Raw genomic sequence first — 24,242 nt, forward strand, 5'->3', positions numbered from 1 at the left:
TAGTCCAAAATTGCTTCCTTAATTTAAGCTTCAGTTACTTAACCTGAAGAAAAGCTTCAAGATCAAAGTTAACTTTATATTTTCAACATGGCAGCAGTGTTGGGACTGACTGATACTGTCAATGTTATTTTCTTTCCAAAGTATCCATTATCAAATTCTTTGTTCTTGAATTAAGCCCTGGTTCTGTCCAAGGAACTGGGCCAGCAAAGGTGGCCATAGGTCTTTATTATATAAGGGCATAAAATTTAGCTCACCACCACAGAATGAAGTTAAGATTATAAATGAAACAAACAAGTTTGGCAACTTGAATATGTAATGCATAAAAAGTAGTGCAAATTGCCATTTTGAGTGAAACCCTTCAGGTAGATAGCATCCTACTCTGGAAAATCTTTAGCTGCAGTTGCTATTCTGGTACTGTCCTTGATTTCTACTGCAAAATATGTCTAGTTTCTTAACTACCATTTTTTTAGAAACCTGACAACTTAATGGAGAATGCAGTTTATAGCAAAATCTAGCAAGGTTTCTGTGGCCGGAGTAGGTGAGGGTAAGCATTTAACTCATTTACTAAGAACCTAACCAATTAAAACAATTTTGTGGGGGGATGGGGATCAGTTTATACAATTTATAGAGAATCGTCTGGGATTGAATTAGTTGAGAAGCTACAAAAGTAAGTGATTTGATTTTGCTTCACAGTGGATAGTTGAGTCTCTGATCAAGCCAAAAGCAATATCTGGACAATTTTTGGATAAACGTTGCATCTAAAATAAAACCTTTTTGGCCCTGGCCAGTTTGGCTCAGCGGTTAGAGCGTCGGCCTGCGGTCCCGAGAGACCCGGGTTCGGTTCCCGCTAAGGGCACGTACCTCGGTTGCAGTTTGTCCCCGGCCCTGGTTGGTCGTGTGGGTGGCAGCCGCTCGATGTGTCCCTTTCACATCGATTTTTCTCTCTCTCTTCCTCTCTCCCCCTCCCACTCTACCTGAACAAAAAAAAAAGAAAAATGTCCTCAGGTGAGGATAAAAAATAAAACCTTTTTGCCCTGGCCTGTTTTGCTCAGTGGTTAGTGTGTTGGCCCATGAACTGAAGGGTCTTGGGTTTGATTTCTGATCAAGGGCACATAACCTGGGTTGCAAGTTCAATCCTTGCCCTGGTCAGGGTCATACAGGAGACAGCCAATTGATGTCTCTCTCACACTGATGTTCTCTTTTCAGTCTCAAAACCAATGGAAGAATAATAAATCCCCCCTTTAAATTGTGACTTTGAGGAAATGAAGTCAACTTGTAGCTTCAGTTTATCACCTTTAAAAAGGTTTTGATAGCACTGACAAAAGTTTAAGTAATAGCTGACTAGAATCTATGAAAGGTTCCGGCATGGAAAAATTTTATAACTTTGGATCTAACATACAAGTCTAGTGATAAAGATCTACTCGGCCCACCTCAGAAAATCTCTAACAAAGCTGCATAATAGGCTGAATGAGAAGAAAAAATGCCTCCAACACACACAGACTACTCAGTCTTTTTATTATAGTACATGGGCTGGGACTGATGGTAGATGTGGGCAACCATTGCCCTGATTAGCATCGGATGCCCATCCCGATAGCCATGAATGTGCCAAAGGTGCCGCCACTCTGCATCATGGTTTTCCCGATGCCGCCCATCAGCTCCCGACCCCGCATTCCAATCCTGAGAGAGGAGGAAACCAAAATGGGGCCAATTGCGAACAAAAACACTACAGGGAGGAGAAGCATTTACTGCCGTATTCCAATGTGTGCTTCTAATAAAGCAAGCACTCCAGAAGTCTGGCAAGACATCCCCTCCCACCAGGGATGGGTAATGACAAGTTGAAAAGGATCTATCACAGACTAACTGCCTTTAGTTTCTGGGAGGCAGCAAATACAGTGTCAAGTACATAGAAATCATTTTCTCTGTGCTGGTTTTACCTCTAGAGCATGTATATATGAACCAATAACAACAGCTGTCTTTTAGACAATTCCTTAGTGTTGAAAGTGTGGAGTCATTTTACAGGCTGTCTTGTGTAAAAAGCTTATAACATTCACAGAATTGAGATAAAGCATTTAACAGCGACTGACACACAAAGTGCACAGTAAATGGTAATTTACAATCTGGAAAATAGGGAACAATACTACCTGTGAAAATGACATTTCTACATCCAGCTCCCAGTACAGTAAAACTGCTCAACTTTCTTTCACGATGTGAAATTGGAAATAACAGCAGCGGCAGCAATAACCATTTACTGAACACTTAATATGTGCCAGATTCTGTGCCAAATTTGATTCTTACAACTCTTAAGAGGTAGACGTTACTGACAATCTCCACTTGAGGAAAACCAGGCTCAACTTGTCTGAAGTTACAGAACGAGTCAGCGACAGAGAGGGGGTTAAGTCAGAGCTCACATTGTCAAGCACCTAGGATCCCAACCTGTCCTTCCACACTGAAGGTGGTCAGGCAATCGGTGTCGCTCTTTGGACAGCGAGAAGATTGGAACGCGTTAGGCTCTGTTCAGGCTTCTGGCCCAGGGGAGCGGGGCGGGAAGGTCCGGTAGCCCCGCCCAGAGGTCACCACCCGCGCCCCTCACCTGAGACAGGAAAAGGTGCCGAAGAGCGCCCCGGCCGCCATGCCCACGGCGCAACCCATCACAAAGCCCATCTTCACGCGGTCGAAGCAGCTTGGTTGGGACTGTCCATAGGGACCCACGGCCACCGGCATCTGCGGGGTTCGAGGATCAAGGAAATGCAGGCCTGGCCGCCAGCCCGAGAGTCGGGCGAGGTCAGGGGAAATGGGGTGGGGAGCGGGCCTAAGGGTTCCAGGGAGTTCGGAAAAGAAAATCAGCATGTAACTCGACTCCATCACCCTCTCAGGATTCGGAACCCCGAGCCCCCACCTCACCTCGCTCGTGGCCTCGGTCGCTCAGCTCTACGTCTCACACGGAACGCGAGGCGGAGCGCGCTCGTGGCCCGAGGAATCGCTTCCGGGGCGCTGAACAGTACTTCCGGGCGTCTGTAGCTAAGGACTGCAGCCGCTTAGGGCGAGGGGCTGTGCCTCCGGGACCATGCTGCTGCGGATTGCTTGGAGGCGGGTGTCTGCGGCCTTGCCCGCCGCTGCGGGGCCGAGGCCTGAGGCGCCCACTCGGGGTCTGCGCCTGCGCGGTACGCCCCGAGTCCCTCTCGCTGCCACCCTCCCAGGAGGCGCAAACCTTTTTCCTCTGCGCAGCGACGCACCTGAATATGCCGTCGCCTCCCTGTTCCGCTCGCTACCCAGACCCTCTGACCTTCCCCCTTGGCTTCACCCCTCTGACTTTCCCAGGCGGTCTTCTTAGTGGCTTCGCCGCGACCCCCCTCACGTCCTATCCCACAGGCCCTCCGAGCCTTTGAGGCTCGGCCTTCAGACTTCTGGCCAACTTTTAGGGATGCTAGTCGTCCAGCCAGTGACCTTTAAAGGAGATCTTATCTACTGTGTCTCCACATTCCTTCTAAATGGCTTTGTCCTTTCAGAGCCCACCCCACTCCCAAGGACGCAATTTGAATAGTCCCAACATCCCCCTGGAAGAACCCTGTCCCTTACCTCCTTTTACAGTTTGTTCAAATCCTATGATGTCTTATTGCCTTTTTCATTAAGATTCAAGCCGAGCATTCCTTAAATTTATTTCACCTCCGTCCGGCCTTTACCTTCTGCTGTCTTGGATAGACTGTGTCCATAGTTGCATCCTCTCTCACCTGGCCACTCCGTTCCATATTTTTGTCAGTTGCAGACCATGCTCCCCAGTCTGCTGTTCCCTCAGATACAGCCACTGCTCCGGAGGTGGAGTCGGTGCTGCGACCTCTGTATATGGATGTGCAAGCTACAACTCCTCTGGTAAGGATGGAGGGGCAGCTCTTCCCAATGCTGTTTATAGGAATTATATTGTAGAAGTGACAATGTACAGAAATGGTTGGATCCTTGTAGAACTAAGAGCCATTGATGAGTGTGTGTTGGGAAAAGCAGTGAGCTGGGAGTTAGGAGAATTAAGTTGTAGTCCACTAGAAATGGCTCAGCAACTTGCAAGCTGTTGCTCTTGGTCACATCACTTCAGTGCAGGCACTGTAGTAATAGTTTAAAAGTGTGGACTGTGGAATTAGCAAGACTGCTACTTAGCAACTGTGAATTTGGGCAAGTAGTAAATGGATTTAAAGACATAAAACAGCCCTTAGCATCTTGGCACATGGTAAACACTTGAATAATTAATGCAAGTTTTCACCAATGTATGGACTCTGTCATGTTCTGGCTCCTTGTAGATCACATTTCCTGGTAGGAATGTAAACACCTGCAGAAATGGCTGTCAGGACAAGACAATGTTTGTGGATTACCCAGGGAGAAGGTAGAATAGCCTGATTCAAGATGGATTGGGAGTGGGAGTACATTAGGTTGATAATTAGTTACTACCTGAGGGACTGGAATAATGTTTGAGGCCTAATCTAGGTAGTGTCTGAAGGGTTGGGAGTGTGTTCAGGCAGGTCTGAGGGGATGGAGTGGGGCCTAAGTTAACTTATGGGCTCAAGAAAACTGATGTGTTCTGTTGTGCTCAGGATCCTCGGGTGCTTGATGCCATGCTCCCTTACTTAGTCAACTACTATGGGAACCCACATTCCCGGACACATGCTTATGGCTGGGAGAGTGAGGCAGCCATGGAACGTGCTCGCCAGGTTAGTACAGGGGAGTCTAGGAGGCACTGATATCAGGGATTCAGTGGCCTGAGGGAGGCATTTCCTTCTTGGTAGGTATGGGTGGAGGTAGAAATGGTTTGGGACTCTTTTTTTTTACTTTTTAAAATTGATTTAGAGAGAGAGGAAGGGAGAGGGAGACAGATAGAAACATTAATGAGAGAGAATATTGATTGGCTGCCTCCTGCATGCCTCCCACTGGGGATTTGGCCCATAACCTGGGCATGTGCCCTGACCCGGAATCAAATTGGTGACCTCTTGGTGCATGGGTCAATCCTCAATCATTCAGCCACACCGACCGGGCTGTTTTGGAACTCTTTGAGAAAGAGATTCAGAGTGCAGGCCTTGGAGTCCCTCTGAAAGCATTTGATTAGTTCCCGCATTTCCTAACTAAATGACCTTTGGCAAGTTATCTGATTTCTCTAAGCCTCAGATTGTAATAGTTCCTACTCCTTAGGGTTATTGGGGGAATTAAATGAGACAATACTAGTGTTGTGTTTATTAACCCAACACCTATATATATGAAGAGCACAATAGTGCTTTTTAAAAAAAATTTTTTTTCTTTATTGATTTTAGAGACAGAGGAGGGGACAGGGAGAGAGAAACACTGATGAGAGAGAACATCAATTGGCAGCCTCCTGTATGCCCCCCACTGGGGATTTGGCCCACAACCTGGGCATGTGCCCTGACTGGGAATCGAACCATCAGTCTCTTGGTGCATGGGTCGATGCTCAACCACTGAGCCACACCAGCCGGGCAGTGCTTTCTTTTTTTTTTTTTATATATATATATATTTTTTATCCTCACCCAAGGACATTTTTCGATTTTTTATTCAGATAGAGCAGGAGGGAGAGAGAGAGAGAAACATCGACTTCAAAGGGACACATCGAGTGGCCACCACCCGCACGACCCAGCCAGGGCTGGGGACAAACTGTAGCCGAGGTACATGCCCTTAGTGGGAACCAAACCCTGGTCTCTGTGGCCCACAGGCCAACACTCTAACCGCTGAGCAAAACCGGCCAGGGCTCTTTTTTTATAAAAGTTTTTAAAATTGATCTTAGAAGAAGGGGTGGGGGTGGGCGGGAGAGAGAGAGAGAGAGACACATGATTGGTTGCCTTCCACATGTGCCCTGAATGGGCAATTGAACCCTCAACCTGGGTATGTGCCTTGACCAGGAATCAAACCTACCATCTTTTGGTGTATAGGACTGTGCTCCAAACAATGGCCACACCAGCCAGGGCCACTATAGTGCTTTCTTAAAAACATCAGTATTAGCCCTGGCCAGGGTGGCTCAGTTTGTTGAGCATCATACCATGCACCAAAAAGTCACTGGTTCAATTCCTGGTCAGGGTACATAGCCAAGTTGTGGGTTTGATCCCTGCAGGAAGGCAACCAGTTGGTTTCTTTCTTGTATCAATGTTTTTCGTACTACCTCTCCCTCCCTAATATCAGTAAAAATACATTTTTCAAAAACCACCAATATTATTATTATTATTTTGTATTGAGCTGGAAAAGAGCCTGAGATCTGGGATGTAACTGAATTTATCCTTGTGTGACCCCAGAAGGGACAGAGCTTCTTCTTGGACAGTTAGTAGAATACAGTGGAGCTCTTCTTGATTTAGAGTTCTGTCTTAGCTGGGTCCTGTAATCAAGTACTTTCCTGGGGAACTGATGTTACTTATCTCTGTTTCTCGCCTTGCAGCAAGTAGCTTCTCTCATTGGGGCTGATCCTCGTGAGATCATTTTCACTAGTGGCGCTACTGAATCCAATAATATAGCAATTAAGGTAAGAGGGCATATCGGGCTTTCTTGACTTGAGAGATGGTATCCTTCTATCATCTGGGCTCATACATGTATTTGCCAGCCACCCACTCCACCCTATTGTGAAGAGAAGACACACACTCTTTTGTTTTTTGGTATGTGCCCCTAATGGGAACCGAACCCGGGACTCTCTGGTCCACAGGCCCACGCTCCAATGGCTAAGCCAAATCGGCCAGGGCAACACACACTCTTTCTGATTTGTTGCTTCCTTTAACCCTTTGCCGTCTTAAATCTTTGCTCCTATTGAACTGAGTTCAGTAAGATAGATGGATAAGAAAGGAGTTGGCTCTTGGGCCATTAACCACTTGATTTTTTAGACAGCAGCTACTTCACAGAGTGGACAATGATGACTTAACACTTTCCCCCATTCTCTTGATCTAATCACAGTAAAGTCTAGAATGCATTTGCAACTGGGCATGTTTCTCAGCTTCTCCCTTATATATATATGATTTCAGGTCTGCCCTCCTCTCAGCCTTCCCTTTTCTTTCTAATCAGATTGTTTGCAACAAATTGCTCTTGTTTCTTTAGATGTCCCCATTTTCTTTTTTGTTTTTAATCCTCACCCGAGGACACTTTTCCATTTTTTGCTCAGATAGAGTGGGAGGGAGAGAGAGAGAGAAACATCGATGTGAAAGGGACACATCGAGTGGTGGCCACCCGCATGACCTAACCAGGGCCAGGGACAAACTGCAACTGAGGTACATGCCCTTAGCGGGAACCAAACTTGGGTCTCTCCGGATCGCAGGCCGACGCTCTAACAGCTGAGCCAAACTGGCCAGGGCAGATGTCCCCCATTTTCAAGTACGTACTGGTTACTATGGTGCCCTCTACAGGCATTCAGTTGGTTACCCAATCTAGGGTCAGTCATTCTATCCTTGGAACATACAGATATTTGCTACTTATAAAAGTAAAATTCCACTTTCAGTAGTCACGATTGTGTTTCGTAGAACATAATCACCTTCAGTTGAGCCTGGTTACCAGGATCACTTGTGTAAATGCCCTGGTTCTGATAACTTATGGCTGCTGTAGGTTCAACTCTGGCTTCACATTCTCTCACCATTGTCTCTCAACTGTGCTTTCAGTATTTTTTTTTGTTTTTACCTGTTCTGAGTGTAAGTGGCCTGGGACAGGCTCCAGAATCACCAGCATTCTGCCGGATCCTGTTAGCAGGAAAGTGTCCTTTGGACTGCAGAGACCACAGAGCCAGGTCCCTCCAAAGATGGGGATGGTTTCAAAACTTTGAAAATGTTTGCTTTGAAAGGTCTCACAGATCCCAAACCTAGAGGTTAAGGATTGCTAACAATAGTCGTGATGATGTTAGTCTCCTGGATAGGTAGAGTAAATACCAATCTGCTATTAGAGCATGCTACACTGTAGGTGAGATGGGAGTGGGAGCAACTTTTATTTTTTATTATTATTTTTTTTATTTTTATTGCACATCACTCCTTTATTATTCTGATCTGGAAAAAAGATTTAGTAGTTATGTTCAGAATGCATACTGGGCCCAAGTGGCAGGGCCAAGCAACTGGAACCGGATTCAGAACTCAGACACAGTGAAAGACACACCTGAACATGATCAAGAGACATTTCACTGCCATAAAACAATAAGGCAGGGGAGGGATTCTAAAACACACAGCAGGATAACTTCTATACCTTACAAGTAAAGGAGCTTATCCCACCTTGGTGTGAGGAATGGCTTATTTGTGATGACCACATGTGGGATAGTACAGCTGCCACTAGAAACCCCAGAAGGGTTTTTGTTTTGTATTATTTTATATAGATATACTTTTTTCTTTTTTGTAAAAGTAAATGCAACACGTAAACATTCAGGACTGATCCCAATCTTTTGGAGCCAGCTTTTCTGGGGTCAGGGAGGAAATGTTGGTTTGAATCACCATGCATTCATCTTCTCTAGAATGACTAGAGCCTCCCAGTCACCTGAATACAAAATAGCACAGGACTGCTCCTGGGAACACAAATAGGCTCCCTTTCCTCTCCTCATTGGTCACACCTTAGCATGGCTCCTCCCTATCCCCCTACTCCAGCAGGTCCTTAGTAATAAACAAAGCACTAGCAAAAAATAAAACAAAAACAAAACAGAGTTACTACCTTTGGACTCTCTTCCCTCAGCCTTAGAGTAAGGACCCATGCCACAGGGTCCTGACTAGATTGCATCAAGGAAGTGGGTATAAGAGACAAAATGGCTAAAACAAAATTGGAAGCCACTAGTCCCCATCTGCAGCTACAACCTAAAATGCCTACAGATGTGGTCAGTGTGACATGTGCAGAGGAGAGATGCAGAGAAATGGGATGGGCAGGGAGGGTGTCCTTGGGAAAGTAGTCTGCCTGCTTGCCTTCACTTCTTGGCCTTGCCCTGGTCAGCCACGGCCTCCATGGCTTTATGCATGGTCTCTTCATCCCCCAGGAACTGCATGGGCTTGTTGGGCTTCAGGTTCTTGTCCAATTCATAGACAATGGGAATACAAGGTAGCAGGTTCAGCTCCATGATAGCCTCTTCAGAAAGACCCTCCAGATGTTTGAAAATGCCCCAAGGCTGTTGTCATGGGCTGCAATCAATACTCATTTCCCACCCTGGCCAGTTTGGCTCAGCGGTTAGAGCATCAGCCTGTGGTCCAGAGAGACCCCGGTTCGGTTCCCGCTAAGGGCACGTACCTCGGTTGCAGTTTGTCCCTGACCCTGGATAGGTCGTGCGGGTAGCAACCACTCGATGTATCCCTTTCACGTCGATGTTTCTCTCTTTCTCTTCCTCTCTCTCCCTCCCACTCTATCTGAACAAAAAAATGGAAAAATGTCCTCGGGTGAGGATTAAAAAAAAAAATACTCATTTCCCTTCCTAGATATTTCTTCATTCCAAAAGGGCAGAGCTCTGGCAATAGTGTCCTTCAGAGTCTCATAAGAGGGTAGCTCATCTTCAGTGAGGTCTCCATACCTGTGATCTTTACTGATGTTGCTGTAGAAGGGATGGTCGGGCTCCATCGGTGGTGGTGGGATATCATAGGAGTGCCTCCAGATCTTGACCTGGGCCTCGCCATGCTTGGCAGCAGTTTCTGCTTTATTAAGGCCAGTCAGACCCCCATAGTGACGCTCATTGAGATGCCAAGGCCTCACTACAGGCAGCCACATTTGGTCAATGGCATCTAGCACTGTCCAGAGGGTCCGAATTGCTCTCTTCTGCACTGAGGTGAAGCAGATGTCAAACTCATAGCCAGCATTTTGTAGTGCTTGCCCGCTGCACTTCGCCTCCGCGTGCCCCGCCGGGCTCAGATTGGCATCGTGCCGCTGAAGCGGTTCTCCAGGTTCTACATGCTCTCGCCATTCCGGATTAGCACCAGCTTGTAGGTGGCCATGGTGGCGGTTCCGTGTATCAGGAGCAACTTTTTTTTTGTATCCTCACCCGAGGACATTTTCTCACTTTCTGTTTAGATAGAGTGGAAGGGAGAGAGAGGAAGAGAGAGAGAAACAACGACACGAAAGGGACACATCGAGTGGCTGCCATCCGCATGACCAACCAGGGCCGGGGACAAACTGCAACTGAGGCACACGCTGGGAACCGAACCTGGGTCTCTCTGGACCGCAGGTTGATGCTCTAACCACTGAGCCAAACTGGCCAGGGCCAAATTCCATTATTTTTATTATAACTACATTCTTGTTTATGGAGTTGTGTTATCACAATTCAGTATTCATTGTACTATTCATTCTCTTGTTGGATGTGTTTAAACCTTTCCATTTTCCTTGAGGACTGTAAATATAACTAAAGCATATTTTGTTTCTGTAGCTTCATCTATCTTTTGAAATATTTCTCTAAGGTAAACTCCCAAAAGAGGAATCACAGTTAAAGAATATGAGTACAGCCCTGGCCGATTTGGCTTAGCAGTTAGAGCATCAGCCTGTGGACTAGAGAGACCCGGGTTCAGTTCCCGCTAAGGGCATGTACCTCGGTTGCAGTTTGTCCCCGGCCCTGGTTGGGTCATGCGGGTGGCAACCAATTGATGTGTCCCTTTCACCTTGATGTTCCCCTCTCTCTCTCTGTCTCTGTCTGTCTGTCTTTCTCTCTCTTCCTCTCTCCCTCCCACTCTATCTGAACAAAAAACGAAAAAATATCCTCAGGTGAGGATTAGAAAAAAAAGAATATGAATACAGCTTTTTCGGGGGGGGGGGGTGGTAATTCTGACTTGAGGATAGTTTTTCCATTGATTTCTTTTTTTTTTTTTTATCCTCACCCAAGGATATTTTTCCATTTTTTGTACAGATAGAGTGGGAGGGAGAGAGAGGAAGAGAGAGAGAGAAACATCGATGTGAAGGGACACATCGAGTGGCTGCCACCCGCACGACCAACCAGGGCTGGGGACAAACTGCAACCGAAGTACGTGCCCTTAGCGGACACCGAACCCGGGTCTCTCCGGACCGCAGGCCGACGCTCTAACCGCTGAGCCAAACCGGCCAGGGCCCATTGATTTCTTTTTTAGAGAGAGAATGGAAGGGAAGTAGGGAGGTGAGGGATGGAGAGAGAGAGAGAGAAAGAAAGAAAGAAAGAATGATATAAGAGAGACACATCCTGCCCTGGCCAGTTTGGCTTAGCGGTTAGAGCGTAAGCCCGCAGACCAGAGAGTCCGGGTTCAGTTCCCGCTAAGAGCATGCACCTTGGTTGCAGTTTGTTCCCGATCTCCGTAGGGGTTGTGTGGGTGGCAACCAGTCGATGTGTCTCTGATGCATTGATGTTTCTCTATCTCTTTTTCTCCTCTCTCCCTCCTGCTCTATCTGATGATAAATGCAAAAATGTCCTCACATGAGGATAAAAATAAATAAATAAAAAGAGACACATCCATCACTTGCTTCCTGAATGTGCCCTGACCAGGGCCAGGGACTGAACTGGCAACCCAGGTTCATGCCCTTGATCAGGAATTGAACCTGTGATTCTTTGGTGTGTGGGCCAACAGTATTCTAACCACGAAGCTACACCGGCCAAGATGTGAATATAGCTCTTTTTTTTTAAATTTTTTTCTTTATTGATTTTAGGGAGATAGGAAGGGAGAGGGAGAGAGAGATAGAAACAGCGGTGAGAGAGAACATCGATTGGCTGCCTCTTGCACGCCCCCCACTGGGAATTTAGCCCACAACTTGGGCATGTGCCCTGACCGGGCATCGAACCGGCAACCTCTTGGTGCGTGGGTCAACGCTCAACCACTGAGCCACACTGGCCAGACCAGCTTTTAAGACTTCTTTCTACGTAATTCTCTGAGGAGCCCAGTTGGTATGGCTCAGTGGATTGAGTATCCTCCCATGGACTGAGACGTCCTGGTTCGATTCCCAGTCAGGGCACATGCCTGGGTTGTTGGCTTAATCCCTGGTGAGGGACGTGCAGAAGGCAGCTGATAGATGTTTTTCTCTCACATCGATGTTTCTGTCTCCCTGAAAAAAATAAAAACATATTTAAAAAAATAATTATCTGAGGAGTTATAGCATGAATACTGCCATTAGCAAGGAATAGTGTATGAGTTTCACTTCTACACTGCTAGCTTTTAGTATTAATATCCCCACATTTGCATGTTTTGCTATTTAAATAGAAAGAAAAGAGAAAGGCTTTTGCTAGGAGTGTAAGGATAGGCATGTTCCCTGTTTTTCATCTGTGAATATATTTGGTCTTTGTTCTCTTTTCCTGTGCTTCAAAAATCCTTGGAGTTTCCTGAATGATAGGATTGTCATTTCTTATTCAAAACAAGGCCCTTTAACCATATCTGAGTTTATGGTAATGGGTGACTCATGGTGGGCCCTTAGTTTCAAGGGACGGGCTGGCCACTCCAGAGAGATCAAGCATGTGATTAGAGGGTTGGAACTTCCAGCTCTCCTCGCCTTTGGGTAGGAGAGTGTGGATGGAGACTGAGTTTGGTCAGTGGCCAAAGATGTAATCAGTCATATCTATGTAATGAAACCTCATAAAAACTCTGGACAGCCCTGGCCGGTTTGGCTCAGCGGTAGAGCGTCGGCCTGCAGTCCAGAGAGACCCGGGTTCGGTTCCCGCTAAGGGCACGTACCTTGGTTGCGGTTTGTCCCCGGCCCTGGTTGGGTTGTGCAGGTGGCAGCCACTCGATGTGTCCCTTTCGCATCGATGTTTCTCTCTCTCTCTCTCTCCCTCCCACTCTATCTGAACAAAAAAAAAACACAAAACTCTGGACAGCGAGTCTTGGAGGAGCTTCCAGGTCGGTGAACTCATAGGTATGGTGAGAAGGTGGCATGCCTAGATTCCACGAGAAGAGAGCATGGAAGCTTTGTGCCCTCCCGACTCCAGACCTCACCCTATGCATTTCTTCTATTTGGCTGTTCCTGTATTGTATTCTATATAATAGAACCCTCATCATAAGTACACCACTTTCAATGAATTCTGTGAGTCATGATAGTGAATAATTGAGAGGGTTGTGGGAAGCCCTGAATTTGTAGCCAGCTGGGCAGAAGTATGGGTGGGTGGTTGTGACACTCAGGACCTGCAGGTAGTGTTTGAAGTAGGAGCAGTCTTCTGGGACCGAGCCCCTTAACCTGCACTAACTCAGGGTAGTTAGCATCAGAATTAAATTGATTTGTAGGACACCTAGTTGGTGCCAGAGAATTAATGTTAGAGCCCACTTTCCCTTTACAAATAGGATCAAAGTCATTGCTATTTCTCTGAGTATATTCTCCTTCCTTCTACCACCACCAATTTATAGGGGGTGGCCAAGTTTTATCGGTCACGGAAAAAGCACTTGATCACCACCCAGACAGAACACAAATGTGTCTTGGACTCTTGCCGTTCACTGGAAGCTGAGGGCTTTCAGGTCACCTACCTCCCAGTGAAGAAGAGTGGGATCATTGACCTGAAGGTAGGAGTGGCTCTTGGCAGGAGGGGAAAATTGGAGCATGGCTTCATCCTGTGCATGTATCTCTTCAGCCTCAGTTCAAGCTTGAAGGACTAGATCTAATGATGAAAGTGGGATATAGAGAAATAGGCCTGGCAGAGAAACCAAGAGTATGTTCCCTTTGAGTGTGTACCTTTTTCCTTTTCTCTAGAGGATGTATTTTTCAGCTTTGTTGGTGTTTCCTGGTTTGTGTGGGAGCCACTGGGCATATGCACAGGATGCCAGAGGCTCATACCATGTCAATGCTCTGAACTCCTCCCCTACACTGATGTCTCTTACCACTCTAAAGAGGAGGTGTAGTTTTATTTCCCTTTTTGCCTCATAATCTTTTTTTTTTATAACTTTTTAAAATGTTTTTATTGATTTTATTTTTATTTTTTATTTTTTTTATCCTCACCCGAGGACATTTTTTGTTCAGATAGAGTGGGAGGGAGAGAGAGGAAGAGAGAGAGAGAGGGAAACATCGATGTGAAAGGGACACATTGAGTGGCTGCCACCCGCACGACCAACCAGGGCCGGGGACAAACTGCAACCGAGGTACGTGCCCTTAGCGGGAACCGAACCCGGGTCTCTCGGAACCGCAGGCCGACGCTCTAACCGCTGAGCCAAACTGGCCAGGGCTGATTTTATTTTTTTAGAAAGGAAGGAACATGGATATGAGAGAGAAACATCCATTGGCTGCCTCCTGCACACCCCCTACTGGGGATCGAGCCTGCAACTCAGGCACGTGCCCTGATCAGGAATCAAACTGGGACCTCTTAGTTCATGGGGCGATGCTCAATCCACTGAGCCACACCCCCTGAGCTAGCCCCATATTCTTTTTTTTTTTAGTCCTCACCCGAGGACATTTTTTGATATTTTGTTCAGATAGAGTGGGAGGGAGAGAGAGAGAGAGAAACATCGACGTGAAAGGGACACATCGAGTGGTCACCACCCACACGACCCAACCAGGGCCGGGGACAAGCTGCAACCGAGGTACATGCCCTTAGCGGGAACTGAACCCGGGTCTCTCCGGACCGCGGGCCGATGTGCTAACCGCTGAGCCAAACTGGCCAGGGCTAGCCCCATATTCTTTAAAAAAATTTTTTTTTCTTTATTGATTTCAGAGAGAGAGGAACGGAGAAGGAGAGAGAGAGAAAGAGAAACATTGTTGACAGAGAACATCGATTGGCCGCCTCCTGCATGACCCCCAATGGGGATTGGGCCCACAACCTAGGCATGTGTCGTGACCAGGAATTGAACTGACCTCTTGGTGCATGGGTTGATGCTTAACCACTGAGCCACACCTGCCAGGCTTGCCCATATTCTTATGTCTATTTTGTTTGTTTGCTTTTCCTTTTTTAAAAGTTTATCTTATTGTTGAAAGTATTATAGATGTTCCCCCTTTTTTTTCCCCATTGACCTCCTCCCCTCCGCTCACCCCCCGCCTTATATGTACATTTTAGATAGTGATTCCAAGCATCTCATGCACTAGATTTTGGGTGCTAACATCCCTAGGCAAATCCTAAAATGCATTTTGTAGACAGAACCCTGTCATGTACATTTGGAATTAAGGATGGAACATAGGGAAGATTACATGAAGGTGGGAGAAAGCAAGGAGAGGAAATCACTATAATTGGTTCACAGGATAGTTAACAAGATTATGTGTTCCTTTAAGAGAGGTTACACCTCTGAGAGATGTGGAAAAGAGGATTATACTGGTATTTCAAAGGTGTGTTAACCTAGATGCCCAAGAACAATGGACAGGGCTTGCTTAAGGCAAAGATAAACCTTTTGCTAAAGAAGTTATAGACCTGGAGCATGAGTACCCACCACAACCTGCCCAGTTAGGAATTTATTTTTTAACTTCATTTTTAATCCAGTTATGATTTTTTTAATCAGATCATCATGTGAGGTTACTTTTGGTCACTGATTTTTTTTTTTTACAACACCCCTTTTTGTCCACAAGTTTTATAAAGAATAAAAACTGCCAAAAGGTTTTGTGATTTTTTTTTTTTTTTGCCAAAGTGTTTTTCAGCATGGCTGTACCATTTACATTTCCACAAATAGTGTATGAATGATTCAGTTTCTTTGTATCCCCAGCAGCATTTTTGTATTGTCACTATTCTGATAGGTTGCTTTCAAGACTAAGCTTGCCCATGTTCTAAGTTAGGGAGGACTTGGTGGTACTATATAGCCTCCTTACTCCTGATATTCTTAGGAACTAGAGGCTGCCATCCAGCCCGATACCAGCCTGGTCTCAGTCATGACTGTGAACAACGAGATTGGAGTGAAACAGCCCATTGCTGAAATAGGTGAGTATCATGGGTGATTCCTGCCCACCACTGGGATTCGTCTGAGGAGCAGGAGTGGACTGGGAGCTATAACACTTTATAGAGTAACAGTAAGAAAATCTGGGGAAGGAGACACTGTAAATGGCATAGCCAGTATTTGAATCCAAGTCTAGTACCTTTTATATTCTTTTTGTTTTATTGCAGTTGCTATAGTAAATAAAACCAAGACCTCTACTCTTTTTTCTCTTCCTCTATGACCTTTTTTACTTTTGAACATCTTTTTTATGCTCACTTAGAGCCCAATACTCACCCTCTTAGTCACATTAGCAAATTCGAAAGACAGAAAGAAAAAGAAATACCTGAGAGAGGCACATCGATTGGTTGCCTCCTACACAACCCCGACCAGGACTGGGGACCAAGGTATGTGCCCTTGACTGGAATCGAACCCGGGACACTTTGGTCTGCAGGTCAGTGCTCTAACCGCTGAGTCAAACTGGCTAGGGCTATCTTTGCCTCTTTTAATTCAAAAAGGATATGAGAGTTTATCTAATATATTGAAAGACAAGTGTTGGAAAGTGAGAGAGAGAGAGAGAGAGAGAGATATGATTTATTCTACGGTTAGAAGCTAATGCCAGATGCAGTTTTGCCTTAGAACTCATGATATATTGTGGGACCACTGCCAGGTGACTCCCCAACATTGTGCTATTGTTCTTCCCCTCTGTTGTTCTCACAGGGCGGATTTGCAGTTCCAGAAAGGTGTATTTCCATACTGATGCAGCACAGGCTGTTGGAAAAATCCCACTTGATGTCAACGACATGAAAATTGATCTCATGAGCATCAGTGGTCACAAAATATATGGTCCCAAAGGTACCAACCCCTCCTAGAGTTCCTCTGCTCTGTACCTCCTTTGACAGGTGTTCTTTGGACTCATTTGGGACTACCATTGCTCTCAGAAGAAATTGTAAATTCAGAGTGCCTTGCAAAATGCAAGTGTCATTTTCCCTCCAATTATAAGAGAAAGTTTATTTAGAAAGTTACAGAAGTGAGCCAGCTGGGCAACCTAGGCCCAGGAAACAAGTTATAGAATCAAAAGAAGGGCCCTTGGAGCCTTAGGAGACTGAAAGGCAAAGGGGAAGAAGAAGGAGATGGGAAAGGCACGGGGGTGCTCCTGAAAGGGAGAGCACACTGCAAGTGTCATTTAGCAATAGCCAAGAATACTTGCCTATTTGTAGATCCTCATAGTTACTATGTAGCAGACAATTCTTCCCTGTTCTCTTTAGAAAAATCCTTAGAAAGCATATAGACATTAATTTGGAGTTCATCTACCTTGTCTGACCCCTATGATATGGAGAGCAATATTCTTTGAGTCCTTCATTCCCCTTATCTTGCTAAGCCTAGAGCAGTGGTTCTCAACCTTCCTTTAATACAGTTCCTCATGTTGTGGTGACCCCCAACCATAAAATTATTTTCGTTGCTACTTCATAACTAATTTTGCTATTGTTATGTCTTAGGCGACCCCTGTGAAAGGGTCATTCAACCCCCAAAGGGGTTGCGACCCACAGGTTGAGAACCGCTGGCCTAGAGGATGATTATGTGGGCTTGTACATCTCTTGGTGTTTGTTTCTAGACTTAGTTGTCTATGCTCCTGTTAGTCTCTCAAGAATACTTGTCTATTCCATATGGTCCTGTTGACCTAGGAATGTTTTCTAGTTAGAATTCTGCCTCTTCACCCCAACTTTGCGAAAATGCTGTTGTCCTCTATTTCATGGAAGTGGCCATAAAAAAACAAACAATTCCTCCTCTGTCTCAGGGGTGAGGTTGTGTGGTGGTTGGTAATGCCAGTACACTTGTATCTGCAGAATGTGTCATCTGAATGGGAAAAGGTGTGATAGCTCCTGGAAGTATGTAAGATGACTTCTAAATGTTCCCAGAGGTCAAAAAGAGTGTTTTTGTGAGCTATTATTTTAAAAAGTCCAACTGCCATTCTATATTTAACTAAAGTGTAGCCTTTATTGGCTTTAATTGAAGGTACATCTGTTTCAATAAAGCCAGTTAACTCATTGAGCAGAAGCTCTGCTTGTCACTTAAATGTGTAAAGGTATTGCTTACTATCCAAGTCCTGCTTTCTGAATGAGGGATTTAAGTAGATTTAGATAACATGGTTTCCTTCACTTCAAACATGGAATCTAATCTGAGCATTTTTCTCTCTGAACTTGGGAACTGTAGAGATTTAGATAGTGTAGGATACTTGAATTTGATGAAAAATGAAATATTTCTTAATAAATGCAGTTGGTACATAAATTATTTTAAAATTATTTAAAAATAACACAGGTTCTTCGTAACTATTTATAGTACCTACAGTTTCTGCCTAAAAAGTTGTTCTGTGTGAGAGATGAATCTCATCAAGTACCTACTCTATTAAACAGTTCTTGACTACTTAGTGATTATCTTTGCATTTGTGCTCATATTTTGGTATGAAATTCCTGTAAGTGGGTTTGCTAAGTCATGAGGCATACACATTTTTAAGTTTTGATTGACCCTGGGAGATAATGCTACTTTTTTACTTCTATTCTGATTTCTTCCTGTTTTCCACTCAAGGTGTTTTTTTTTTTTTTTGAAAATTTTATTCTATTTAGACAAGGTAATATTTTTACATGGTTCCAAATGAGAAAGCTACTAAAAGGTTACTAGGTGGAAAGTCTCTCATCTCCATCTCCCAGCCATGTAGTTCCCCCTGGGAAGGCAGTTTCTTCAGTATTTTTCTAAAATTATTCTATGTATTTAAAAGCACATATATACTTCCCTACCTACCTCTCTATATTTTTACTCACAAGATACCATACTGTACTTATTGTTCTGCATCTTGCTTTTTTCACCTAATAATACATCTTTTTTTAAACTGAAGTAGAGACTGTTAAGATTTCACCAATTTTCTGATAGTATACCTTAGAGATTTTATAGCAGCATTACAGAAGGAGCTTCCTCATCCTTTTATATACCTGCTTTGGATTCCATTGTAGGGATGTATCATAATTTGTTTGCCCATTTCCCTGATGGTGAACATTTAAGTTGTTTACAACTTTTTTTGCTATTGTGATAATGCTGCATCGCATGATGTCATTTTATACATGCATAAGAAGCTACTTTAAACTCAAAATGAGTCTTGATTCCTTCTGGTAGTTATCCTCCTGGTGTTAAATAATTTTGATAAGTATTATGCTTTTACTGCTGTGTCTTCTTTTCCTTCAACTTTTATTTTGAAAAATTTCAAACTTACAGAAAAGTTGAAAGAATATTTTGACCCCTTTGGAAAGTGATATTTTATTTCATCTGCATTTTTCTGTTTCTCTTTTTTGTAACAAACTTTGTTCCCCAGGGGTTGGTGCCATCTACATTCGCCGCCGCCCCCGTGTACGTGTGGAGGCCCTGCAGAGTGGAGGGGGGCAGGAGCGGGGTATTCGGTCTGGAACAGTGCCCACACCCCTGGTAGTGGGGCTGGGGGCTGCATGTGAAGTGGCACAGCAGGAGATGGAGGTATGGAAAGAGCAGTTTTCTCTTCCCCTGTGCTGGGTCTCTTGTTGGAGGCTTCTTGGCATGACTGAGTCAGATCTCTGCCAGAAGAGGAGGTTTAAGAAAACTGTCCTTGCCCTGGCTGGTGTGGCTTGGTGATTAGAGCACCAGCCTGTGCACGGAAGGATTGTGGGGTGATTCCCGGTCAAGAGCACACACCAGGGTTGCAAGATCCCTGGCTGTGGTTGGGGCAAGTACAGGAGGCAACTGAATAATGTATCTCTTGCACATGGATGTTTCTCTCTCCCTCGCTCTCTCTCCCCACTACCTCCGTCTTCCACTCTCTAAAAATCAGTGGAGCTTGGCTGGTATGGCTCAGTGGATTAAGTGTCGTCCCATGGACTGAGAGATCCCAGTTTGATTCCCAGCCAGGTTGTGGGCTCGATCCCCAACAGGGGGCATGCAGTAGTCAGCCGATCGATGTTTCCCTCTCACATCAAAGTTTCTATCTCTCTCTTCCTTCTTCTCTCTCTAAAAAAAAAAATCAATAGGATTGCAGGCCAGGGGCCGGGGTCCCCTTTCCCAGGGGGGACGCAGGCCGCCTCCCCTCCCTCCTCTCCCCTATTAAAAAAAAATCAATAAAAACATTTAAAATTTTATTTTAAGAAAATCAATGGAGCCCTGGTCAGTTTGGCTCAGTGGCTGAGTGTCGGCCTGTGGACCAGAGAGTCCCAGGTTCGGTTCCCGCTAGGGGCACATACCACCAAAACAAAAAAAAAAAGAAAGAAAACTGCCAGTCTGCTGGCATCTTGATCTGGAGGGAGGTGTTATGAGCCCTTTCGGTTGTTATCAGCTCATTTATTTCTGAGTTATTGGAACCATGTATTCAGTCATTTAGCACCTTTGCATACCAGGTGCTCTGCTCAGTGCTGGGGATACAATGATCTCCATGAGTAACACAGGATAATAGGGAGGTCTCATGCACAGTCACATCTGGGCATAGGAGGCACATCTGTCCTGAATGTTTCTATGCTGTTGATGGTCACTATGCCTAGTTTTCTCTTGCCTGCTCCTTAGTATGACCACAAGCGAATTTCAAAGTTAGCAGAGCGGCTAACACAGAAGATAATGAAGAACCTTCCAGATGTGGTGATGAATGGGGACCCTGAGCACCATTATCCAGGTATGGGCATTCCCTTTCTATTCTGGAAGAGCCTGAGACTGAGACTCCTCTAATAGTTGTTCTTTCTTCCAGGTTGTATCAACCTCTCCTTTGCCTATGTGGAAGGGGAGAGTCTACTGATGGCACTCAAGGATGTTGCCTTATCTTCGGGGAGGTAAGTTGGACCAGACAGATAGGGACTGTGGCAGGACCAATTAACCTCGTTTCTAAGTGTTATAACAGATTATTGAGCTTCCCAGCGTAGAGATGACAGGCACACGAGCTCTTGGCTAGGAATAAAGGTAATTTTGTGAGCATCTATTTTTTGGCTAGCTGGGCACAGGCTGAAGTTGCCACTCTAGGAGGGCTTCCTGGGGAGAATTTTGTACCTTTTGTAGTCCCAGGAGATGCACGTATCTGTTCTAGTATTCTATTAGCAGTTCTGTTGTAGGCCTCCAGAACTGAAGTATGCTTTAAAGGCCACCAAGGGTTTAGCTGCCATCTGGGCTGGTACAATATGGTGTATTCGTTCACAGAGGAGTGAGTACATGTTCTGCTGCCTCTTGTTGTCAGACCAGATCGTGTGGTGTCATGCTGTGGCAGTGTCCTTGCTCAAGGCGTTTATCCTCCATATGGGCCAGAGTAGCTAGATTTATATCCCAGAGAATGCAGGTAGCATCAGGCCCTTTAGCTCTGACAGATGAGAATGTCTCTTTTGTCTCCATGGTATGACTCCAGGGACCTGAAGGATGGGAGCAAGACTAGGAGTTTGGGGCTAAAAGCAGATGTTGATGAACTTAGCAAGCCTTTGCATCTTTGTCCTTAGTGCATGCACTTCTGCATCCCTGGAGCCCTCTTATGTCCTTCGAGCAATTGGCACTGATGAGGATTTAGCCCACTCTTCTATCAGGTCAGTCAATTGAGCTGTAACATTTATGAAAGGCATCTTCTTTTGTGTATTTCATCTCCTGTTATAGTCTTCCTCAGTCTAGTTTTCCTTATTCCTTCCAGCATAAAAGTTTCTATAGCAGTGATTCTCAGACTTCATTGAATATTATCTGGGAATTTTGTGCAAGATGAAGATTTCTGAGTCCCACACTCAGAGAATATGATTCACTAGGTCTGGAGGAGTGAGAAACTTCTCAGGTGATTTTGTTCCACAAACCATAAAAACTGAGAAACTCTGACCTAGAGTGGAAAGACCATGTTCACTCCATATTTTGTGGATAGATCCTCACTGAGATTTTGCTGAATGAATTCATCTCAGTGCTAGGGTTCTGATGCAGAGCTCTTCTCCTGTGCCTTTTCAGGTTTGGCATTGGCCGTTTCACTACAGAAGAGGAAGTGGACTACACAGCAGAGAAGTGCATTTACCATGTGAAGCGTCTTCGAGAAATGAGGTATGCACTGTTGTACCAGAGACCCTTTGGAAGAAATTGCATTGCTTACACTCGGTGTTCACACAGCTGGAAACAAAAGTTTGAGAATACTTGGATTTTAGGATTTAGGGGTTCCACAAAGCAAGAATATGGATCTCCTCAGCTATTTATTTTCAGAATATGAAAAAAAAAATTTTTTTTTATCCTCACCTGAGGACATTTTTGCATTTATCTTCAGATAGAGTGGGAGGGAGAGAGATAAACATTGATGTGAGAGACACATCGAGTGGTTGCTACCCACACGACCCCAACCGGGGCTGGGGACGAACCGCAACCAAGGTACATGCCCTTAGCGGGAACTAAACCCGGGTCTCTCTGGTCCGCGAGCCTACTCTCTAACCGCTGAGCCAAACCGGCCAGGGCTGAAAAAATGTTTTTAAATACTAAAGTATAGCCTGGCTGGTGTGGCTCAGTGGTTGAGCATTGACCCATGCACCAAGAGGGCATCAGTTCGATTCCTGGCCTGGGCACATGCCTGGGTTGCAGCTTGATTCTCAATAAGGAGGCATGTAGGAGGCAGCTGATAGATGTTTCTCTGCATTGATGTTTCTACCTCTCTGCCCCTCTCCCTCTCTCTCTAAATATCAGTAAAAATGTATTTTTAAAAAACTAAAGTACATAAATTCAGATGTTTTTCATAGTATTAGTAGTTGTCATTGTAGCAATATCAATATAAAATTTGTGCTTTGTAGTTTAAGTATAGGAAAACTCCCTTTAAGTAGGATTCTTGGCCTAGGAGCCAATGTTGGCTGCTTCCTCTCTAACCTCTCACTCATTTAGTATCTTTTCTCTTTGGCAGCCCTCTCTGGGAGATGGTACAGGATGGCATTGACCTTAAGAGCATCAAGTGGACCCAGCACTAGAAGAGTGGGCCTCTGACTTTGTGTTGGCCTGGCTGCTCCTGCCTCATCAACCCATGCACAGCACTGCACCTTGTTACACTCAGTGGGTGTTTCACGTTTAAACCAGAATTGATATAGCCCAATTGACTTCAGCACCAGCTCACCTCCAAGACCAGAAAGATGGGAAAACTATCTTTCCTGGGTCTCAGCTTTTTTGGTGGAGAACACTCCCCATTCTCTCCAGGACTCCTTCTCTGCTCTTATGGTGAATGGATGTCTCACCCTCAAACAGGAGGGACATTTGTTATGATACTGCTGCTGGACATGTCTTTGTCCTTGGTGGGGAGAGCCAGAAGAACTGAAGGAAGGCCTTTTGTTCAGGGACCTTGATGCTGTACATGGACATTTGAGTTGTTGCTTACTGCTACTATTAAGACTGATTCCGTCAGGAACAAGCATAGTCAACCATGATTTAATCTTTTTTGTGGCTCCAAAGACCACCTCTTCATATTGACTTTAGATGGAACAAAAAGTTTCTTAGAAAACTTGCCTTTCTGTTCTTGTCTTCTTTTCTTTTGACCTAGTGGAACAAGAAATATCTATATGATTTTACCCATCATTATCCTAAAAAATTTTGTTAATTTGCAGATTAGAGAAATAAAATCACCTTCCTCTATCTACTGTTACTTTATGAGAGGTTCAGGGAGAATTCCAAGCTGTGCTTGGGAATTGTGGAGCAGACTACTACTACACTTGATTTCCATAGATGATTCAGTCTGCTTGCATAGCTCTTCTTTCAACAATTATTTGAGTGCTTGTCAGGAGCCTGATATTATTCTCGGTTTGGGAGATACATTGGTTAACAGGACCAAAAAGGACCTTGCCCTCATTCTTGTGGAGAGACAGAAAATAATGAGTAAACAAATAAGTCTATTATAGATTGTGATGGGAGATATGGAAGAAAGGGTGGTAAAAGGAAATAACAAGCCCTGGCCGGTTTTGCTCAGTGGTTAGAGCATTGGCCTGTGGTCCTGAGAGACCTGGGTTTGGTTCCTGCTAAGGGCACGTACCTCGGTTGTGGTTTGTCCCCGGCCCTGTTTGGGTTGTGCAGGAGGCAGCCACTTGATGTGTCCCTTTCACGTCGATATTTCTCTCTCTCTCTCTTCCTCTCTCTCCCTCCCACTCTATCTGAACAAAAAGTGGAAAAATGTCCTCGGGTGAGAATTAAAAAAAAGGAAATAGTGACGGGAACATACTCTACTGGGTTTACTACGAAAGCTTTTTTGAGGAGGTGTTAGTTAAGCAGAAATGTGATTTCTAGTCATGGAAAGAGCTAGGGATGAGAAGGAGCAGCAGAATCAAAGGGCCTGAGGTATAAAAAAGTATGGTGTGGCCCTGGCTGGTTTGCTCAGTAGTTAGAGCATCGGCCCACGGACCAGAGAGTCCCGGGTTCGGTTCCTGCTAAGGGCACGTACCTCAGTTGCCGTTTGTCCCCGGCACCGGTTGGGATCATGTGGGTGGCAACCAGTAGATGTGTCTATTGCACATCGATGTTTCTCTCTCTTCCTCCCTC

General features: G+C 45.1%; 2 protein-coding genes and 1 pseudogene across 2 annotated transcripts; 1 reads left to right on the plus strand and 2 right to left on the minus strand.

Annotated features, from left to right (window-relative positions):
* Positions 1-1,491: 1,491 nt before the first annotated feature.
* ROMO1 (reactive oxygen species modulator 1) lies at positions 1,492-3,020 on the minus strand. Its single transcript, XM_036245089.1, has 3 exons — positions 2,902-3,020; positions 2,591-2,721; positions 1,492-1,677 (listed from the first exon to the last, which is right to left on the minus strand). The coding sequence occupies exons 2-3, from the start codon at positions 2,719-2,721 to the stop codon at positions 1,569-1,571; spliced, it is 240 nt and encodes a 79-aa protein (XP_036100982.1). The 5' UTR covers positions 2,902-3,020; the 3' UTR covers positions 1,492-1,568.
* On the plus strand, positions 3,001-23,326 carry NFS1 (NFS1 cysteine desulfurase). The gene is made up of 13 exons (XM_036245088.1): positions 3,001-3,161; positions 3,758-3,867; positions 4,578-4,694; positions 6,416-6,499; positions 13,254-13,406; positions 15,643-15,736; positions 16,449-16,583; positions 19,093-19,250; positions 20,304-20,409; positions 20,482-20,563; positions 21,215-21,298; positions 21,699-21,788; positions 22,627-23,326. Exons 1-13 carry the CDS (start codon positions 3,065-3,067, stop codon positions 22,688-22,690), a joined length of 1,374 nt encoding a protein of 457 aa, XP_036100981.1. The 5' UTR covers positions 3,001-3,064; the 3' UTR covers positions 22,691-23,326.
* On the minus strand, positions 8,891-9,902 carry LOC118618688 (annotated as a pseudogene).
* Positions 23,327-24,242: the final 916 nt, after the last annotated feature.

Source organism: Molossus molossus, unplaced genomic scaffold (genome assembly GCF_014108415.1).
Source record: "Molossus molossus isolate mMolMol1 unplaced genomic scaffold, mMolMol1.p scaffold_m16_p_6, whole genome shotgun sequence".
Taxonomy (NCBI): Eukaryota; Metazoa; Chordata; class Mammalia; order Chiroptera; family Molossidae; genus Molossus; species Molossus molossus.